Source organism: Rhinolophus sinicus, chromosome 16 (genome assembly GCF_057876585.1).
Source record: "Rhinolophus sinicus isolate RSI-liver-muscle chromosome 16, RSI-T2T, whole genome shotgun sequence".
Lineage (NCBI taxonomy): Eukaryota > Metazoa > Chordata > Mammalia > Chiroptera > Rhinolophidae > Rhinolophus > Rhinolophus sinicus.
In genome coordinates, this window is record NC_142516.1 from 76,111,704 (window position 1) to 76,129,349 (window position 17,646).

The 17,646-nt window shown below is 33.8% G+C and overlaps 1 protein-coding gene across 1 annotated transcript in view; it reads right to left on the bottom strand.

Moving 5' to 3' along the window:
• ERCC6L2 (ERCC excision repair 6 like 2) overlaps positions 1 to 16,976 on the bottom strand; it is a 141,072-nt gene extending 124,096 nt beyond the window's left edge. Inside the window, exons 1-2 of the mRNA XM_074330256.2 lie at positions 16,821 to 16,976; positions 15,988 to 16,122 (exon numbers count right to left, since the gene is read on the bottom strand). Coding sequence (XP_074186357.2) covers positions 15,988 to 16,027 — 40 coding nt within the window. The 5' untranslated portion in view covers positions 16,028 to 16,122; positions 16,821 to 16,976. The remainder of the gene's footprint in view (positions 1 to 15,987; positions 16,123 to 16,820) is intronic.
• Positions 16,977 to 17,646: the final 670 nt, after the last annotated feature.

Sequence of the window (17,646 nt, forward strand, 5' to 3'; positions counted from 1 at the left end):
TTATGGTATGAAAATTTAATATCATAAAGATTTCAACTTTCCCCCAAATTAATCTATAGATTCAGTGCAATTCCCCATCAAATTACCAGCACGGTTTTTCCCCCTGGACCTTGACAAAGGAATTGTAAAGGGAAAGTGTAAAGTGCCAAGAATTATCAAGATAATGTTAAAAAGGCATCAAAAGGACAGGAGCAACTGTTCAATAAATAACTGCTCAAAACTGGAAAGATAGGTTTTTCACATGGGAGAAAAGGAGTTGAATTTCTTCTAATGCTACACACAAAATTAAATTTTAAGTAAATGAAAAACCAAGTATAAAATGCAGAACTTGAACATTTTTAGAAAGTTTTAAATTTAGAAAGAAAATTTAAAATACCAATCCAACAAGTTTTTTTTTTTTTCATATTCAAAATTTCTAGTCAGCCCAGCACAGCTATCAAATACTAAACGAGTGGTAAAGTAATAGTGTAATGAAAGAAGTGGTATAATTATACCATTTGTAGGAATACTTACAAGGCAGTTGCCTTTCTACATGTCTTTATTCTATGTCTTTAAATGACTAGGACTGTATTCATTGTTTGCACTCAAAATTTCCATGTTAATGGTACATACATAATGATGTTTAAAATATTTATTTTAGCATACTTTTATTTAACATAAGATTTTTAATGTAATGGCAATGAAATGAAAAAGTTATGAACATGAAACATTTATAAAAGGTCTCTATCATATCTAATTAATTTATTATGAAAACTGTCAGCGTAAAACACAAGCACTATCCATATAAGAACATGCTATTCAACTTTAAGTTAGCATTATAGAAATGAAACAGGTTGTTTAAAACTTAAATGTAAATCAATGTGTTACTAGTGCTTTAAATAAATACACCAAATACAGGCTTAATTACAATGACATTTTAAAATGCCAAAACTATCTTCTAAAAACTAAATTGAATACAATTTCAGATAAAATATTGAAAAACAATACTTGGACTAAATCCATGTACCCTATCCCTCATATTTATTCAAAAGTGTAGTAGCATAGAAAATTAGCTGATAACACTACCATAGAAAGACTTTTTGGCCCAACTAGGTACATACTAATGAAGATGTATTTCTCCAAGGAATTAAGTAAATTCCAAAAATTTAGTACATATTCATAATAGAATATTTTCCCCCAAAAGATTCCAGTTGAAGTAATGGGAATTACATTTAAATAACATCTAAATAAAGCAAAAAAAAAAAAAAAAAATGTAGATTTGCCTTCACTAAGCAGAACAGAAACATTAAATATCTGGATCACATTAAAAATTATAGGGTGAAAAGTGTTTTCAGTCCTTATCATGGCTCCCCTAATGGTCTTCAATTTACATGATCTATAGGGTCCATTTCAAGTCTGCAATCCTGTGTGATTTCTGTTAAAGATAACTGTTTCGTAAGTTATTTTAGACCACATCACCTCACTATTGGTGACTTTACCTGAAATTTCATTGCTTAAATTCTTCAAACAAGGGAACTATTTCAAAAGAGAAGCTATACACACATGGGTTAAAATGTTAAAGAGAAAATTTTAAAGTATGCCTATGTACTTTGTAAAGATGTCTGCCAAAGTTTTACATTTCAAATATGTTCCCAAAGGGAGCAATACCTTAGAATCCATGAAACAATGTGGTCATTACAGGATGTGCAGACATGAATAGGAGTTTATTCTGAAAGCAAATATAATATTATGCTTCCTTCATGAGAATCATTTTATCACATTGCCCTATATTCATCAATATATTTGAATGAGATGGCATTAGCTAGGAATTGATAGTGTTTGGTTAACAAGAAGTTAACTTGAGGAACTAATTAAGATGGGGAAATATGAAAAGTATGTAAAAGTTAAATGAGTTTATTTTTAAACTGGATACTATTTTTTTAATATAAAGCAACTCTTTCAGGGGAACTGCTCGCTCCAATTTATGCATAGATTATTTGGCAGACTGGTTGAAATATCCCATACCACTTTTGCACAGTAGAAATGCTCAACCCAAAGAATTCATATTTTCAAGACTGTTAACACCTTCTCAAATTTCAATAATTCACTCAATTTCTGTAGAAAAACACTGGCTTTATTTTTCTTACTGTTATTTATATAGTTCAGTTTTATAAACAGATTCTTGATATCCAAAAGCCTGCAAGAATTTCATCAGCTAGAGCATTTTCTTAACGTCCATTTGCATTTACCAGTGTTGTCACAATAATACTTCTTATAGCTATGAATTGTCCTGAAGCTTTCTGTATTCACAACCATGAGAGAATCTATCTTTTCGTTTTCTATCAACTTTTTTGTTACTTATGTTCAAGAAAGATTCTATCAGTTCCTAAGTCTGTGACAACTTGCACATTTGCATGACTGTTTAAGGTGGACATTATTGCTATTATTTTAGATGGTAGGAGAATCAGAAAATATGATGATAGGGGGTTCACACATAGTTATCATTAGAAAAAAATCATACCACTAAACAAGCCTATAACCATAACAAAGATGATTTAACCATAAGAAAGATGATTTAAGCAGAGAAAATCCCCATTCTCTTTTCCACTTTTGTTTTTATGTTAACTTAGCATTCATTCATATAAGTGGATATTCTTTTATATGTATTAAGATATAATTGACATATAGCATTAGTTTCAGGTGTACAACATAATGATTCACTATTTGTATATATTGCAATATGGTCACAGTAAGTCTAGTTAACATCCATCATACATAGTTACAACATTTTTTTCTTGTGATGAAAACTTTTAAGATCCACTCTCTTAGCAACTTTCAAATATACAATACAGTATTAACTATAGTGACTATACTGTACATTATTAACTATAGTCATTATTAACTATAGTCACCATGCTTTCCCTTAAGAATACCCTAATGGATATTCTTGAGGGGAAAAAAAGAAATACTACCACTTTTTTCCACTTCTAAGTATCTTAATTATTATATAATGATTTCTAAGTCTTTTAATTGTTATATAGTGGTATGTATCACCAGTCTAAAAGAGTACAGTGTCAATTTTGTCATCTACATTATTCCTTCAAAAACAGGTAGTCCCTCTAAGTTGGTCACAGTTTAGTAGGGGAGAAAAGGCTGTAGACCAAGTACAGTGTGTTACATTACATGTACAAAGAGGTGTTGTATTTTTGATGGAGACTAATATCCGTCAGTCTTCAGATATCAGTGTATAAACCAATGATAATTTGCATGATTCTTTTCCTGTGTATTTTATATTTCATATAATCCATAGATCAGTTAATGGAACTAACTCAGATTAATGATAAATTGTATTAAATGTCTATTTCTTACTTTTCTCCTATGAAAATTTACTAGCTATTCAGACAAATTAAAAAAGAAACATTAGTACATTTTATAGAATCTCAGAAACGTTGTCAATCTCCTTGATATCTATTTAGTCATTCATTCATTCACCACATTTTATTTAGTACACTTACTATATGCCAGGAACCCTGTGAGGCACTGAAGATATAGCCGTTAACCTCATAAAATGCAAGGTCAATGACGTGTCCAAATTTGTTAGCTAAAACATGGAGATTGCATAGACTCTTACACAGTTAAATAAGATAGATTGCTATTAATTATAGTACTCTCTTATAATTTTTTTATTTCTATAAACTCAGTAGTAATGTCCCCTTTTTATTTCGGATTTTAGTTATTTCAGTATTCTCTCTTTTTTTCCTTTGTCAATATAACTAAACGTTTATCAATTTTGTTGATTTTTTTGAATCACTAACTCTTTTTTATTTATTTTCTGTGTTGTTTTTCTATCTCTATTTATGTCTGCTGTAATCTTTTTAATTTCCTTCTTTTTGCTAGCTTTGTACTTAATTTGTTCTTTCTCTAGTTCTTAAGTTGTAAAGTTAGGTTGTGCATTTGAGACCTTTGTTCTTTTTGATGTAAGTGTTTTTATACTTAGACTTATTATACTAAAATTTAAGAATATCAAAAATAAAGAATCTTCCAGAGAGAAATAGAAGATCACTCACAAATGGATATGTAATATATTCATTTTAGTAGGGGAGAAACTTCTGCCTTACTTCTGCAAGAAGACAATTGAGTTATACTTTTTAGTATTGAAAAGGAGAAAAATCTCTAAAGCTAAAATTTTGTATTTATCCAGTTTGTTATTTCAATATGAGAGTGCAATAAAAAATAATCCCAGCCATTTCAGACCTCAGAAACTTTGCCACACAAAGACCATCTTTAAAAAATATCTTGGCTACAATCGTAGTAGGAGATTTTAATACCCCACTTTTGATAATGAGTAAAACAACCGGACAGAAGATCAATAAGGAAAGGGTGGACTTGAACAAAACTATAGAAAAATTGTACCTAACAGATATATACAGAACTCTTCTTCCAGCAACAGCATAATACACATTTTTCTCAAGTGCACAAGAAACATTTTCCAGAATAGACCATATGTTATGCCACAAAACAAGTCTTAATAAATATTTAAAGATTGAAATTATACAAAGTATCTTTTTAATTAGAATGGAATGAAATGAAATCAAATCAACAGCAGAAAGGAAACTAGAAAATTCATAAATATGTAGACATTAAACAACACATTCTTAAATAACCAATATGTCAAAAAAGAAATTACAAGGGAAATTTAAAATATCTTGAGAAAAATGAAATAAAATACAACATAGTTAAACTATGGCATGCAGCAAAAGTGTGTAAGTGGGAAGTTTATAGCTGTAAATATTTACATTAAAAAGCACAAAGTTCTCAAATGCACAACCTAACTTTACAATTTAAGGAACTAGAAAAAGAAGAACAAACTAAGTCCAAAGCTAACAAAAGGAAAGAAATTAAAAAGATTAGGGCAGATATAAATAGGATAGAAAAGCAATATAGAAAATAAATGAAACCAAGAGTTAGTGCTTCAAAAAGATCAACAAAATTGACAAACCTTTAGCTGTATTGACCAAGAAAAAAAGAGAGAAGACTGAAATAACTAAAATCAGAAATAAAAAGGGGACATTACTACCGATTTTACAGAAATAAAAAGAATTAGAGTACTATAAACAATTGTACACCAACAAATTGGATAACCTAGATGAAATGGACAGATTCCTAAAAATATACAACCAACTAAAGGCTGGATCATTAAGAAATAGGAAATCTGAATAGACCTATAACTAGTAAGAAGATTGAATCAGTAATCAAAAATGTCAACAAACAAAACCCCAGGATGAGATGATGTCACTGGTAAATTCTATCTAATATTTAAAGAATTAATACAAATCCTTGTCAAACTCTTCCAAAAAATTGAAGAGGAACATTTCCTAATTTATTTTATGAGGCCATCATTACGTTGATATCAAAGCCAGACAAAGAAAACTACCGACCAATATTTCTTATGAATACTGATGCAAAAGTCCTTAATAAAATATTAGCAAACCAAATTCAACAGGATATTAAAAGGATGATACACCATGGCAAAGTGGGATTTATTCCTGGAATGTAAGGATGGTGCAATATACAAAAATCAATCAATATAGTATACCAATTAAAAGAATGACGGGGGAAAAATGACCATCTCGATGCAGAAAAAGCATTTGACAAAATTCAACCCCTTTCATGATAAAAAAACCCTCAACAAACTAGGGATAGAAGGAAACTACCTCAACATATTAAAGTTCATTTATGGAAAACCCACAGCTAACATTATACTCAATGGTGAAAGACCAAATACTTTTCCTCTAAGATCAGGAAGAAGGCAAGGATGCCTGATTTCACCACTTCTAGTCAGCATAGTATTGGAAGCCCTAGCCCGGGCAATTAGGCAAGTTGGAATGGAAGAAGTAAAATTATCTCTGCAGATGATATGATCTTATATATGGAAGTCTCTAAAGACTCCTCCCCAAAAGATGTTAGCACTGATCAATGAAATCAGCAAAGTAGCAGGATGCAAAGTCCATATGCAAAAAATCAGTTGCATTTCCATACACTAAGAATGAATAATCTGAAAATAAACCAAAAATGGGCAAAAAACTTCTATAGACATTTCTCCAAGGACAACATATAAATGGTCAATGAGTACTTAAAAAGATGCTCAATCTTAGAAAATATCACTAATCATTAGGGAAATGCAAGTCAAACTGACAATGACATACCTTACTTAACACCCATTAGGATCGCTATTATTAAAAAAGAAAAAAATGAAGTGTTAGTGAGGATGTGGAGAAATTGGATCCTATGCATTGCTTGTGGGAATGTACATGTAAAAATGGTGTAGCCACTATGTAGAACGGTGTGCCAGTCCTCAAAAACTTAAAATTATATGATTCTAGAATTCCAGTTCTAGAATTAGCATCACTTCAGAAATTCTCCTCTGTATATACCCAAAAGAAGTGAAAGCAGGGACTCAAACAGATACTTGTATATTCATGTTCACAGCAACATTATTCACAATAGCCAAAAGGTGGAAGCAACCCAAGTGTCCATCAATGCATGAATGGCTAAAAAAATATGCAGTATATACATGCAATAGAGTATTTTTCAGCCTTAAAAAGGAAGAAAATTCTGACACCTGCTGTAACATGGATGAACTTTGAAGACGTTATACTAAGTGAAATAAGCCAGACACAAAATGACAAATACTGTATGATTCCGTCTATGTGAGGTACCTAGAGTAGTCAAATCATAAAGACAGAAAATGGAATGGTGGTTTCTAGAGGCTAGAGGGAAAGGAATGGAGACTTACTGTTAAATGGGCACAGAATTTCAGTTTGGGAAGATGAAAAAGTTCCTGAGACGGAGACTGGTGACGGTTGTGCAGCAATGTAAATGTCCTTAACACTACTGAACTATATACCTAAAAATAGTTATGGTGGCAAATTTTATTGTATGTTATGTGTATTTTACCACAATTAAAAAAATAAAGAATGGTTAAAATGGTAAATTTTATGTCGTATATTTTATCAGAATTTTTAAAAATATAAAGACTTTTGGAAGAACTCCAGTAAGAAGAAAGATAAATTCAGTATGATGTCATAGAGATATGGGAAGAAAGATGAACAAATAACTTTTTAAATTTGATATTTGTCTAAAAATGTAAGGGCAAACAGATAAAGAGCAAAAAGAAGAAAATGGAGACAAACACATTTATAACAATCCCAAACTGAAATTCTAGATGATGTAAACCAAAACATTTCAGTAAAGAACTGAAAAGAGGTGAGAGAATACTAAATTATTTGTATTGGTTAAGGGAAGATATGTGTATTGATGAATTTGGGAAATAGAAAAAGACATGTAACAATGATCTTAATAAGTTAGGGATAACCCATTAGAAGAATAAGATTAGTATGTAAATCTCAAACTAGCAGAAGAAATTTTTATTTACTTGGAGGAAGGCAGGAAAGAACAGGAAGAGGAAAAAGAAGCAGAATAATAAAGGGAAATGAAATACCAACATGATACAAGATTAATTATACTAACTGTAAATGGTACTCATGTTGGATTACAAAAAAACACACAAAACAGTAATAGCAAAAATAAGAGACTTTTAAAGCAAAATGATAAAGGTAGAAATTAAAAGTGTTGAAAAAATGTACAAAGGAAATATAAACAACAACAATAAAAAGAGCTAGAGTACTGGTCAATCTTAACCTTAATATCTATCAAAAGAGAATTTGAGGCATAATAATATTATAAAGGCAAAAAGCAATATTATGTACAGATGTTATAACAAGTCAAGAAAGTAAAGCAAATTGGGAAGTTCAGCAAAGATGCTGGTACAAGATCAATATTTAAAAGTCAGTAACATTTCTCTATACTAGTAATAACCATCTAGAAACATAATAGAAAATAATCTACGATACAAGCAGTAGAAAAACTATGAAGTGCCTAGTAATAAACTTTTAAAATAATATGCAAGACCTCTCTGGAGAATGTTTTAAAATCCAATTACAGGGTATAAAGTTCTAAATAAATGGAGAAATAGTTAACCCTCATGAGTAACTTAACATTCTAAAAATATCAATTTCCTTCCAAATCATGCATAAATTCTACAGAATGCCAATCAAGATTAGGTAGGTAGGTGTTTATGACACTTCCAATACTTATTTTTAAATGTATATAGAAGAATAAAGATCCACAAATAGCTAAATCAACTTTGAAAAAGAACACTAAGAGGTGGGAGTTTGTGCTACGAACACTTGAGATATACAACAAAGCTATAACAATCAAAAACAATATGGAACTGTTGCAAAAACAGACAAATGAAGAAATAGAACAGAATGGAGACCTCAGATAGAAGCCTGTTATATGAAAATGTGGTATCACAAAGCCATGAGAAAAGGACAAACTATTTACTATGTATGGTAACGGGAAAATTAGTTCACCATATTGAGAAAAACAAAACAGATCCATATCTTACACCATACACACACACACACACACACACACACACACACACTCACACACACACACACTCACACACACACCCCACACCATGGGTGTGGGGTGTGTGTGTGTAGATATAAATATATCTCTGATGGACTAGAGACCTAAATATGAATGGTAAAACTATAAAGCTTAAGAAGAAAATATGGGATAACTTTATGATCCTGGTGTTGTAGGGAAATTCTTCTTAAACAAGATACAAAAGCACAAATGAGAAGGTGAAAAATGGATGATTTAATTTTATCAAAATTGTTCAATGAACAATTAAAATATTGTTCAAATTAAAATATTTAGAATGTACAAGGAAACTTCTGCAAATCAACCAATAACAAAAAGTCAGGAAAACTAATTGAAAAATAGGCAAAGGCTGTATACAGGCAAATTACATAAGTGGAAACCTATATAGCTAAAGAATATATGAAAAATGTTCAAACTCATTAAATAGATAAGAATAATTTAAACAAATTCATGAATTATAACTAGGCATCCGTTAGATTATCAAGCATTAGAAAATCAGATAAGGCCAAATATTTGCAAGGATGTAGGAAAACACAAATCCATGTGCACTGCTAGTGAGAGTAGACTTGTATAGCTAGTAGAATTCAGTACTTAGAAATATTGACAATGCATCTATCTTCCAAACTAGCCAGCACTTACCTGGGTATTTATAACCTATAGAAATCTCCACACATAGTAGTCATTGGAGCACTGTTTGTGGTGGCCGGCATTAAAGAAAACCTGAGTGTTCATCACCAGAGGAATGGATGAATAGAATGTGAAGGGTACATACTATGGAATACCCTTTGGCAGCTTGAAGTAAGTAACAAACCACAGGGCAACAGGAATAGATCTTAAAAACTCAATGCTATATAAAAAAGGAACATGTAGAACAAAGTCTACTAAAATACAATAGAACACCATATTTTACAATATTACATATACATTTGTGTTATACATCAGACTCATTTAAGCAATTGTCTATTGAGAGAGAAGGGAATGGGAAAGGAATGGAAATGGGGAATGAGATAAAAAGGAATAAATATTTAAATTAGGTGTTTTGCTTCGACTATAATGATTGGAAAGTATGAATTAAGGAATATGATTAGTTCAACTCTGTGATCAATTGAAAATAATAATAAAATACCATCTCTGTACCTGATGAATGTGTAGTGTAACATAGGAAGATGAGACAAGACATACCGTGTTTCCCCGAAAATAAGACCTAGCCGGACAATCAGCTCTAATGCGTCTTTTGGAGCAAAAATTAATATAAGACCCGATCGTATTTTACTATAATCTAAGACAGGGTCTTTAATATAATATAATATATAATAACAGGTCTTATATTAATTTTTGCTCCAAAAGATGCATTAGAGTTGATGGTCCGGCTAGGTCTTATTTTTGGGAAAACACGGTACTTAAAAAAAAATACTGATTTAAATAGGAGAGATACAGGTCTAATTGGAGATTAGTATAATCAGGAAGAAAGCATTCTGGAAAAGATAGTGTTTTTAGCTGGCATTGAAAAATAGTTACATTTGGATGTATAAATAAGATAAAATGTTATTCAAAAGCAATTAAACTTTGTGAAGTCAAAAAGTGGGAAATATTCATGTCAAGCATGGAAAACAGTGATTTTTCCATGTTCCAAGTTTGGCTGGAGTATTTGGTGCTTGAATGGAATTAGTGAGAGAAAGTTCTCTGTGGACCTTAAAGGCAAGGCTAAAGAGTCCGAGGGCAGTAGGCCCCCACGGAAGGGTTAGAGCAAGAGAGTGACATTCCAAGGACACAGGGATCACTGCTGATGCTCCCAGAGTTCCTGCTGACCTGAGCTGCTATGGCCATCTGATTAGTGGCAATGACTTTAGGGACACAACTAGGGGTCTCACATTTCCTCATACTTCCACTTGATCGAATAATAAAGAGCTTAGCAAATTGGAGCTACCGCCAAGAAACAGTGAAAACAAATCTGGGAAAACCCCTCCTGCCTAAAATTGTGTTTTGTGTGTTCTTGGTTTCTTGTTGATGTTGCAGCTTAAGTTTCTGTTCCTATTTCCACTCTCAGTCATTACAGTCCTTATTTTATGTCTGTAAATTTTCAAGTCCAACACCTTTTTTGTGCTGTAGATTTGAAAACCCAGCTCTGGGCTAGGCTGACATCAGACAAGCCCCAGGACACTAGCAGTAGCTGCAGCAGGTCAGTGCAGTGAGATAGATACTAAAGAGCTGAACCAGAGCCCTAGGTACCAGGATTGGGAAGAAGGTTGGTCTGGGGACCTTGGGATGGCATGGTAATGATAGCAGGGGAGGGCAAGCACTCAGGATTATAGGGGTTTAATCTGAAGTAGCCAGGGTATCCTGACCTGGAGACTGGGTCTCATTTTCTCTAAACTCAATTGTAAAATTTAGCAAGCAACAGAATAGAAAAAGTTCAGCTCAGTTATCCTGCCTTTCCTTGTCACTCAGCGTGAATAGGAGTGATTCTTTTCTTCTTGCCTAGTTTCTACATGCAAAAACTCCTTTGCCAAGAGCAGCTCTTAAGTCCCTGATTCCAGTTGTCTGATTCCGTGGAAACTGACATCTAGTATTTAGATATTTTTGCCCACATCCTTCTCGTCTGACTTTTGAAGATTTCCTGAAGCTCGCCTATCCTTGCGGCTGGACTGCCAACAGCAGGCTCACTCTCACCCCCGTCCGACCAGATAGTAATAAGAGGAATTAAGTTGCTGTGACTCAACACTTAGGTACTATAGTAGAACAATGCCCAGTGATGTCCAGCTCTGAACCTGGGCCCCAGTTTTCACATCAGGTTTTTATCTTACTCTCTGCCTGTGGAAGTCCTTGCCTGGGCAATATCCTGGTAACAGGATCCCTGTAGGCAATGGCTCAGCCTTGCTCCTGCACTTTGCCTCTCCGTCTCCTCTGCTGCCTTTGCCCTTGAACTTTGGCTTTCTGGTATTTGTATGTCATCCTCAGTATGATGGATTAGTAAGGAAATGAACATGTTCTTCATTGTGGGGGAGATGGATGGGGGAGAGCCAAGGACCCATCATAAAGAGTGTCATCCATTGCTGAGGTCCTAGAAGCCAGAAACTGTTCATTTGGGGAAGGAAACATCTATTCTACTTTGATGACATCTAAAGTTGGGGCTAGAGGAAAAGAGTGGTTCGGTGAACTTCACCCCTAGGGATAAATGCAGAGGGCAAAACCTCAGTGAAGTGTAGTAGTCTGTCTGCAAGGCATATTTCAAACACCTGCCATTCTATACACTAGGAAGTTACCTCCGTTCTGTTTTTGTGACAGGGACACCATCCCTGTTTTCAGTCCAAATTTGTAGCAAGGGAATGTCTCAGCAGAAGAGAGAGAACAGGCGTGCTATTCCTTCCTAAACCCTTCTGGGTTTTGGAATTCTTAAATTCTCACTTCTCATGCCTATATTGCTCCATCCAATCATAGTTTCCCCGTAGTTGCATTTGTTTAAGCCTCCTTGCTTCCTAGCAGTTAGAAGACTGACTACATCACGTGTCCAGACTGAACAACAAATAGATGCTAAAGAGTCATTCTGAGAGACAATCTTATTCACAGGACCAATCGAGCAAACTGTTGCAGTCACCAGGGAAGGGACCATGGATTCTATGTGGCCTTCATAGGAGCACTGCAGTCTCTGCTGCCCTCCATGGGAGGGGTCAGTGAGCATACCTAGATCACTGATTGATGACTACTGAGGAAAGGTATGAAGAGTGGGGATGAGCTGGGAGGCCATTATCTGGAGGCACCCCAAGCTGGGACCAGTGTCTGCTGACTGTTGTAACAACTGTCTTTATCTTTGGTAAAATACATAAATATCAACATGTTTAAATAACCAGTTGTATTAACTACTTTGCTTTTTTAGCAAATCCAAAAGAGAGAGAACTAATTCATATAATTTAGAGAGAAGATCACGAAAGTCTGATCCTCAGAGACCCATTTGCCATCTTAAATAGCACAAAGATGAGGTAATTTGGTAGTTATGTAAGGGTTCTACAACCTTTCTAACTTCTGCCATATTAGCTATTTCATAATCCTATTTCATTTTGGCAATCAGGAATAAGATTCTTACAATTAGAAGGGCCTATGTGCTTACCTTCATATGCAGAAGAAAATGAAAAATTAGGAAGATTATGCAGTAATGTAGGGAGCAAAATTTCAAGGACTAGGAAGCAACTCAGCTAGAAAGGAAAGAAAGCTGAGTTCCAGGGCCTCCTTCAAAGATAAAAAGGAAGGTACTAGGAGATAGACTGGGACAGAGATAGGTTTTGTGTGGCTACAGTTCAAAGGCCTGCATATAGTTTTTTGATGGGTTCAAATAGCAGAGGGAAATTATTCGTTCCAAGCCCAAATTAGGTTCCAGTATGTTACAGCTTTTAGATACAATATTCAATATAATCCTTGACATTTTGTTTCACATACAGTGTTTTTCTTACCATTCTTCCAATAAACATTTATTAAACATCTATTCTATAGTATATATAACTCTAGGAAAATTGGCCAGGAATTAATTGGTTGAAAGCCAGACTACTATATGCCAATTTAGCAAAGGGTCTCTTTGTCTGATCGATAATCAATTTGCTGAATTTGCCAAATTTATCAAAAGTTTATTTTAAGAAATATTCTTTTTGGATATATTAAAGGTATGTATTAATGGGCACATTTTGAGGAATATTCAACTTGTAGCCGGTGAGGACATAGACAGTCTAGTGTTCTTTTGACCATTTCTTCTACTGTAGTTTTTCTTTTTACTAAGTATTGATTAAGGAATTTGTCTCTGGGTTCTTGGCATTTGCTATTCCCTCAGGCTGGACTGTTCTTCCTCAGATATTTTATGGCTCACACTCCAAGTTTATTCTGGTCTCTGTTCAAATGCCACTTTGTCAGATGCTTCACTGGATGCACCCCCATCACTCTTCCAGGGTAGGGACCATGGATCCACACATGACTATATTAGTGTCACTCCCTATCCTGGCTGCTCTCCAGGAGATGGAAATCAGATCTAGTCCACTGATACCTAGTCTGGAAAGAAAGGAAGAGGAGGTACACAGGGAACTGTAGCACTTATCACTACCCACTACCCGATGTTATTTTTACATATTTTATGTGTTGATCGTTCATCCCCCCTAAGTGCTGAGGCAGTGACTTTCTGTTACTGATGCTCCCTGTTATGGGTACAACACACAGAACATGCCTGGACATACTAAGTACTCAATAAACACTTGGTGAATGAATTAATTTATGTAAGAATAATTTATTCCCAACGGGCAAATATATGCAAGAAGGAAGGATATCAGCTAAAATTAATTTTTGGCAAAGTGGTAAATTAACTTTTAGTAAATTGATTTTCAGAACATTGGCCTCCTCTACCAGGTAATGTACCTCAAGGGCTTACCAGCTCTTTTTTTTAATTCTCAATTTAAATGACTAATTAAATGGGTAGGAAAACTTTTTCTGGCTTTAATCCTCTTCTATACTGTATATAATGATTCTCAGATGCAAGGTGTTATATAGTAACTCAGGTTGTACATTTTACTGTTTCTTCTGGGCCAGAAACATGTATGCCATCTATATAAGGCTAATTTCCCCCCTGTATCTAGTTAAAAGGTGAATTTTGGAAAGGTTAAAATGTCCTAAAACAAACATTGTACATAAATAGTCAAACCAGTTATAAATAAACATTGAGCTTTCATCTTATCCTGAGAAGAGTCTAAAGAACTAACTTATTAATTGTAATAGACTTGTAATTAGTTTAATTTGCAATCACTCTGAAACCTTCAGACATCAGTTTTACAGATATTTGTAATGTGGGTTAATTACAAGTTTTACAATTCTTTAGAGCCCAGCTTTGTGTTACTCATTACACATTATAGAAGTAGCATACAGATTTCCCTGACACTTAGTTGGTGCAATAAAAATTTAGTTATTTTTCTAAATTGCATTTATTTTTAGATATTCATAAAAGATATTATTATTCTAGAAGCAGATAATAAGCCGTCTAGATAGTTCTAGGACTTCAACTGCCTATGAATACAGAAAAGTGTCTTTAATTAAAAATCACAAGACAGATAATGCTAAGGGAGAAAAGATGGCACACTGACAGGAAAATGATGACTTTAAGTGTAGTATACCCCATTCTAAATAAAACTGTTTGAATTACAAGAATGCAAAGAGGTTGAATATGAATGTCATGATTCAGTAGGTCAATGTGGGTTATAATACATATTTTGCTAAGAAATCATAAAGCCATTTTGATGGCTTTGAGAGGTCTCACTTAGTAGCACTCATATTTTACAAATTCAGAAAGATTTTAGTTTGTTGCATAAGGGCAATAAACTCTTATGTACATAATGGTAAAAAAGCCAACATAAGCAGCTGTAACTCAGATCAAATGTTTCAGATATATCTAAAAGACTCAACTTAAAATTCACAAGAAATACAGAGGAGAGATAAACAAATTAAATGACATGATGAAGAAATAATCAAGCACATTTGGAGTGTGGAACATTATACAAAACAACTGGCCTAGACACTTTAAAAGTTCAATGCCAAAGAAAAGGAAATGTGTGTGTGTTGAGTGGTGAGGAGTTTTGGGAAGAACACTGTTCTAAATTTAAAAAGACACCAAAAAACTCAGCTATACAATATATTACATAAAATATATTTGAAGAACAAATGAAGAAATTTGCATATGGTCTGGGTATTAGATAATATTATAGAATTATTGTTAATTTTCTTGGAGGTGTTAATGATACTATGATTATATGGTGAAATGCTCTGTTTTTAGGAGATACAGCTGAATTATTTATGAAAGAGTTTTGTGAAGTCTGCAGTTTATTTTGAAATGGATTCAGCAAACACACACACACACAAGTTTATATGGCAAAATGTGAACAGTTGTTGAATCTAGATGGTAGATATATGAGTAACAGGAGTGTTCATTGTGTTTTTATTCAAATTTTCTATATATTTGAAAATGTTCATAATAAGCAGTTGGGAGAAACAAAAATGATTTAAACATTTATAATCAAAGGTAGGTCCTTTTAGAATTCTTTTAAAAGGGTCTAAAGGAATTTTCTTTATTAAAGATGCAGAGCTAAACTGAAGAATGACTAGCATTCTTTACAAAGAATGCCGTTAGCCTATTACTAAACAAAATGCTAAGAAAATAATGGTAATCGTCGTTAAGATGTAGGCAGCTAGCCATACAATATCAGAAACATAATACGTGTTTCTGAATACGTATTATGTATGCTCTCAGGATAAATAAGGATGCTAATGGCTTAGAGCACTACACAATCTCATAAAGATCAGTATATGTTTAATTATTTGCAATATCACCAACATCCAACCTTCACATAAATTTTAGATAGGAGTCCAATGAAATTCTGGCTTAGTATAAAATCTAACCATCTTTGTAAGCGGAATGACTGAATACATATTTTACGATGTGGCTAACATAACGTATGAGTTAGGTGAATTTACCTGAGTAAGTGTGGTTCTCACTGGAGTTGTGTCTTGGCATCTCTGTAATACTGCAGTAAGTCAAAATGCTTCCAGAGGATGCTGCTTTTTTACAGCCCAGGCCAGAGAAACAAACTTAGTAGCAAATTAGTCTACCTGTTCAATATAAAAGTGAAACATTGAGCTGAAGAGATATCTGTTAGTGTTGTGCAATGATGATAAAAAGTTACTCCCTTAATCCCCGGCCTTGACATTTTTGATACAATAGTAAGCAGTGTGATCAGGAATAAGTTAAGTATCTAATTTAGAGGCTTTTGATAAATTGTAATTGTGATTATATAATTTAACATAAGGTCTCTGCATCAACTATGCCATGTGTTGTGACCTAAATTAGCAATGAAAGGTTTAAATTTAAATAATTGATGTTAAATAATTTTAATTATCCTTGCTATTCCCTCTACAATGAATACTCAGTTACTCTTTTTTTTCCTATTTAGCTTTCTTTTGTTCTACTCCTGTATATACCTGTCTCTTCCTTTTGCCTTTTCACTTCATTTTAAATATATGTTGTGAAAATCTGTTATAATATCCTGTGTTTTCCAACAAGCCCTGGGAGCATCAGCAAGTACGGAGTCATGGTCTCGCCATCACATTGCAAGCCTAGTCCGTCGTCACTGCAGCTGCATCCTGCACTAGAGCTTCTGCCTTCACTGCCTACCCGTTCTTACGCGCTTGATGACCCAGGTCTGCTTTGAAACCCACTATGAATAATACACAAGGTTCTTCTGGGCAGTTAGGAAAAGAGGGCCTGGATCTTATGGCAACCTAACATTAAATATTAGCTTTCTGGTTACCTTCAGTTGAACGTAGATTTCCACCTTGCGTGCAGAAGCCCCTCTTTCAGTCAGCTGCGTTCAGAGACCTTGATGCTGATGACAGCTTCTTAGGAGGAATGTTCTTATTTTTTTGAAAATCTGAAACCTAAAAGAAAGTCTTATTCTTGGTTGCCAAGTAAAGAACTTTATGAAAAACTCCCTACAGCCACAGAAATTCATTGTCTTCTGCTATTTTAAGAGGTAGAACTTGGTAGCAGTAAGCACTTTGCATTAATATAACGTTCTGATCTCTTGAGGAAAGTTTCCCGTTATAAAATTGGTTTGTTGTTGTGACTGAGGTAAAAGCCACCTGAAGGGAAACTTCTAAACAGCAACTCACTTCTTCTGTGGGAAGATGTCAAAAGAAGAAGATGGTTAGTCAGAGTGAGACTGCTCGTCACCAGTGAACACGCCAACTGAGTCATACAAGGAATGTTTAAAATGGACTTTTAAGAAGTTGAAAAGATTGCTTCTCTTGACCAGTAGTGCAGGAGGGTAGAAACAGGCATTCAATGACTAACGGGTAAATACCCTTTCCCATAGACTCAGGACAATTGAAGAAGCCCATGAATGAGCTTCTTCAGGGAGCGCAGGGAGAAAAAAACCAGTGCCGATACAAAAGAGCATAGTTTCTTTTCTTCTTGTTTCTATGAAGTATGTCTTTTTGTTTGCAGATTCTCATTACTGCAACAATCCAGAGAATTAGAGGAAGCTATGCAAGAGTTAAAGCAAAATTTGAAGAATTGCCTTAAATATCTAATTATGGTTTTATAAATTCTCCATCTTAATTTGCTAGAAGTTTAGA